Raw genomic sequence first — 4,470 nt, 5'->3', positions numbered from 1 at the left:
CACCTGTGCAGCTGGAAGTGAATATAAAAGAGAAACTGCGTGGGGGGCATGGGGATGGGTAGGGGAGCTTGCTACAGGTAGGTTGTCCACTTGGCTTTGTATTTCTAGTTTATGATTAGCTGCTTTAATTTTGGTCCCTGCTAGCTGCTCCTGCACAGCAGAAGGACAGTGGCACAATTCAGAAGGAACATCCAAAAAGAAATGGATCCTTTAAAAGGCAGATTGCTGCACCCATGGCTTAATCAAATGGCTGCTGAAGGATTCAACATCACTAGAAAAAAGTGTATTCTGAGGGAAATCAGGTGCCACTGCTGCAAGACATGTTGAATACGCTGTTAGACTTCATGCACAGCACTAAAAGGAAGGGTGCAAAATATAGACATCTGCAGTCCTAAATGCTACTGTGCAGGTTCTTACCCACCTGTAGTGGTGATACTGAAATACAGTCTTAAGGAAACTCACAGGTTTCCCAAATTTGGAGAACTACTCAATTTTATATAAATTTTGTTCATATTTTGTGGTCTATAACTTTTGCCTTAGTTTTAAGAATGTCACTTTTGTGCAGTGTTTGAGGAATTCAGCATCTATATTTATCCTGAACAGATTAGGCTAGATACAGGAATATTTCATCAGCACCCAGAATTTATCTCACACTAGGTATATAACAGCATAATTCTCCATCTTTCATCCAAACCCAATTTGTTTTAAAAGATAAAGTCTTGCTGAAGTTTGACTTCAGGAAAAACCCATTCCATCCCTGTGTGCAGGAGACAGGCAAGTCTTAAAGCATGAAAAAAAAATCAAGTCAGGAAGTGTTCCAGTAAGGATGAAATCTCTTTCAGCCCCATCACTTAAATGAAGGGATGTTGTGGGGGGAATCTTTGAGAATTCTGACTGAGGCAGTATCACTTTGAGGGGGGAAGAAATTCTAGTAGTCAGGATTTGGGCTGCCTAAATATTACATGTAAAATTCATAAATATAGTTACTAAATATAAAATATTAAACAGTAACATAAAATATTTAAGCATTAGATGAAAAAATATTTCTTTCCCCTCGTATTTTAAATTGGGGAGTTTTTATTGCAGTTACTTACCCCTCACTTTATAAGTTGCTGGCTGCAGAGTCTGAGGTAAATACAGCCACCTTACTTATATCTGAGCTCTGTAGTGTGGAACTGCCTGCACTGGAAAAGGTGCATTCTTTTCTGCTCTATCAAGGGAAACTAGATGTAATGTTCACAAACTGAAGCTGATCTAGAAGTAAGTGTTGGGGTCTTGAATTTTATTTTTTTAATCATGAATTTTACTTCTCGCAAAAAGGAAACATTTTATTATTTGACATAGGTGATCTAGTGTAGAAATTAATAAGCCTAAAATAGACTGAGATGAAGTAAAAGAGAGGATGGAAAAAGCACACTGAAGTGTCTGAATAATTTTGTGAAGGGCTATATCTGTTCAACTGCAGACTGTTCCTCTTTCACACACTTTCCATGTCTCTTACCACTTAAGTTTTTATTCTTTTGGGTTCCTTTGCCCTATATATTTTTAATACTTTGCAACAGATATGTAGATGATTAAAAAAAGTTGTGAATTTGATGTTGGCTGTATAAATATTTTCCATATAAACTTATTCAATATTCATGATATTGTGTTACTTAAAGTGATAACTTGACTACCAGGACTGAAACTTCTGGGAGGACCAAATACAGCAGCTGCACTGAAACCTGATGGATTGCAGTCGTGTTCTGCATGGGTATTTGAATCCACCTGCACGGCATAAATACAGACATAGCTCCAGTTTTGAAAAATAAGATTCTATTTTGCAGTGGGTAGGTCAAATTAAAGAGTTTCTTGGACCCGTGTTTTCCCAGTAAAGGTGGAGCAGTCTGATGAAGGCACCACTGCTGTCAGTACTCATGCACTCACTGATTCAGAAATGTTACCATTGTATAACAGCAGGGAAGGTGCAGAATCCAGTCACAGCTCTTAATGTTTGGGTTTACTGACTAGTTTTACTGTTTCAAATGTTATAAGTGCAGTTCGTGTTTGCTTATCTTTATTTGTTACTTGCTAAATTTTAAACAGTGTAAGAACTGGAGCTGGCATTCTGGTTTTTTTTCAGAAAATTTTGTATCTCTCTTCAACCAAGTTAAATGGAAAGGAGGGATTAATTTGAACTTCATGGTATTTTAATGAATTTTCACTGCTATGAATTGGCTTTGCTCCCTGTAGTCTCTGTCCTTTATTGCATTAGTGCTGCAGTGCAATATTGGCGGGAGATATTGCTTTATGAACTACAGTGTCTCAGTACTGCTGTTGTTATTCGTCATCTAATACAGACTAATCGATGCTATTACAGACCATTCCAAAGTGAAAAGTAAACATTTCTGCTTTAGCTGGGTGATGGTCACTTCATCTGTAGTGAGCATGGAAAGCCAAATAAATATTTGATGTGTACCTTTGTAAAAAGGATATAAGCAGTCTTCTTGTTATATGTGAAGAACTCATGGATTAGAACTAAAGAATAAAATAACTGCAAGAATTTTATGTGACAAGATGCTTCAGAGGTTTATCCTTTTTCATTATATACTATGCTTCAAAAGTTACAAGTCAATTTTTTAAGCTCATCTGGTTTAAAGGCGTTTATTTTGCCAACTAGATACAAATAATTTTTACAGAATGTGGCTTTGAAGGCTTCCGCTGGAGCGCTGTAGGTAAAAAAAATGGCTTCCCCTTCCCCTCACTGTTTGATGAAATAGAGACTATTCCTCCAATATTTAGTTGTTGTTTAAATTCTGCCGTTAACAAGTTATTTCTACATGAAAAGTCACAGTGACATTTTAATACTGCCACCAGCATCACTGGCAGCTTGTGAAATGGTTCTCCTGACTTGTCCCGCGTGGATGGATCGCTGCATCCCAGGGGGGACAGCAGGGTGTGGGTGGCAGTGGTGTCTCAGAGCAGGGTTGCTCCCACTCCCCTCGCGCTGCCGCTCGCTGCCAAGACTTTTGCCTTGAAGGAGTGAGAAGGGAAGAGTGGAGCCCTCCTTCTATGGATGTTACCCTTCACTTTGGGGCTGGAAGGGGCCTACAAGCTTTTCCAGAGACAGCTTGGCTGTTTATATCCCCGTGGAAAATGTGGGAGAAGTGTAGACATTGTTTTGATTAGGGATATGAAGACTGCTTACACATTTAGCCTCCTTCCCCCTATTGTACTGTTTTCTTGCTCTTTTTAAATAGTGTGCTACTAGGCAAGACACACACCACATCAATTTGTGGTTTATCTGCTGCATGTAAAAGTGTTTGCTCTAGTGTTGGATCTGTGCTGTTTGGAAAATAAACGTTCCAGGGAAAAGTCAGTGCTCTCCGTTGTGGAGGGATTGGAGTATGTTTAGGCCAAGGTACAACTCTCCAGCAGCTCCAGCCTCCCAGCTGCCCTGGAGTGTGGGCCTCGTACATTGTGTGCACGGCAGGAAAGGCCACACTGCTGCGACAGAAAGCAGGACGGAAGATTCACCAAATGCTCCTGTAACTCGTGAGCATCTCCCACACTGCTCTGAGCTCTGCCGAGGAAAGGGAGGAAACCTCTGAGAAAATGCCTTGATGAAACAGTCACTGGGCATTGCCCGGAACCCGGTGGCATTGGGAAGCCTGTGCCCTACAAGTGTCCTGTCCACATGGGACCTGCCCCTCAGTGCCATTTTCAGGTGCGTTTTGGGGATGTGTGCTGCCTGGAGCTGCTCTACTGCTTACATTGCACTGCATACAGCGCTCTAGAGCACAGAGGTCAGGAGAGAGCCCTTCCCGCTTCGATACCCGCTCTGGGGCGGGGAGTTTCGGGGTCCACCAGCTGCGGGCCGGGGCAGGGCTGGGGCTGCTCTGGGCTCTCCCCCCGCACCCGGGGCCGCGCCGCGCTCTGCCCCATCACCGACCCAAGGGGCCGAGGGGCTGTCCGGCGACCGGGCATCGGTTATAAAAACATCGTAAAAAACTGCGGGCGGAGCGATTTGTGCCCGAGCTCTGCCAGGAAGATCCAGTGTGGGGTGGGTTTTTTTGATATTCTTGGAGGACCCTTGAGACCGCCGAGTTTCTACACACACCGAGCTAAGGGCCCCTCTCAGGCCTTTCGGGTTTCCCCTTCCCCCTTTTATTCTTCCCGTTACCGGCGCAGCTCTGCTATCCGGGGTCCCCGGTGAGCGGCCCCTGCCCGGGGCAGAGCTGACGGAAACCCCCGGCAGGGAACCGCTTCCAACAGCGCCCGGGCGGTGCCGAGCCGGGCGGGCTGGTGCCGGTGCCGGTCGGGCCGGGCTCTCCCTGGCGGCGCACGAGCGGAGCGGGGGCACCCCCGCACTCCGACACCGGGCAGTGCCGCGGCTGCCCCGAGGCGCCCCCCCCTCCCCGGCCCGGCGGGGCGGTCCGTGCCCGGCGGGGCCGCGGCGCCGCCAATGGGGAGCGCGGGGCGGGCGCCGCC

The 4,470-nt window shown here is 45.5% G+C and overlaps 1 protein-coding gene across 1 annotated transcript in view; it reads left to right on the top strand.

Moving 5' to 3' along the window:
* Nucleotides 1-4,444: 4,444 nt before the first annotated feature.
* Nucleotides 4,445-4,470, top strand: part of CHST2 (carbohydrate sulfotransferase 2) — a 2,979-nt gene continuing 2,953 nt past the window's right edge. Inside the window, 1 exon segment of the mRNA XM_027650458.1 lies at nucleotides 4,445-4,451. Within this exon segment, the coding sequence (XP_027506259.1) occupies nucleotides 4,445-4,451 (7 nt within the window).

This window comes from Corapipo altera, unplaced genomic scaffold (assembly GCF_003945725.1).
Source record: "Corapipo altera isolate COAL_440 unplaced genomic scaffold, ASM394572v1 54, whole genome shotgun sequence".
Lineage (NCBI taxonomy): Eukaryota > Metazoa > Chordata > Aves > Passeriformes > Pipridae > Corapipo > Corapipo altera.
This window is presented reverse-complemented; position numbering and strand designations above follow the sequence as displayed.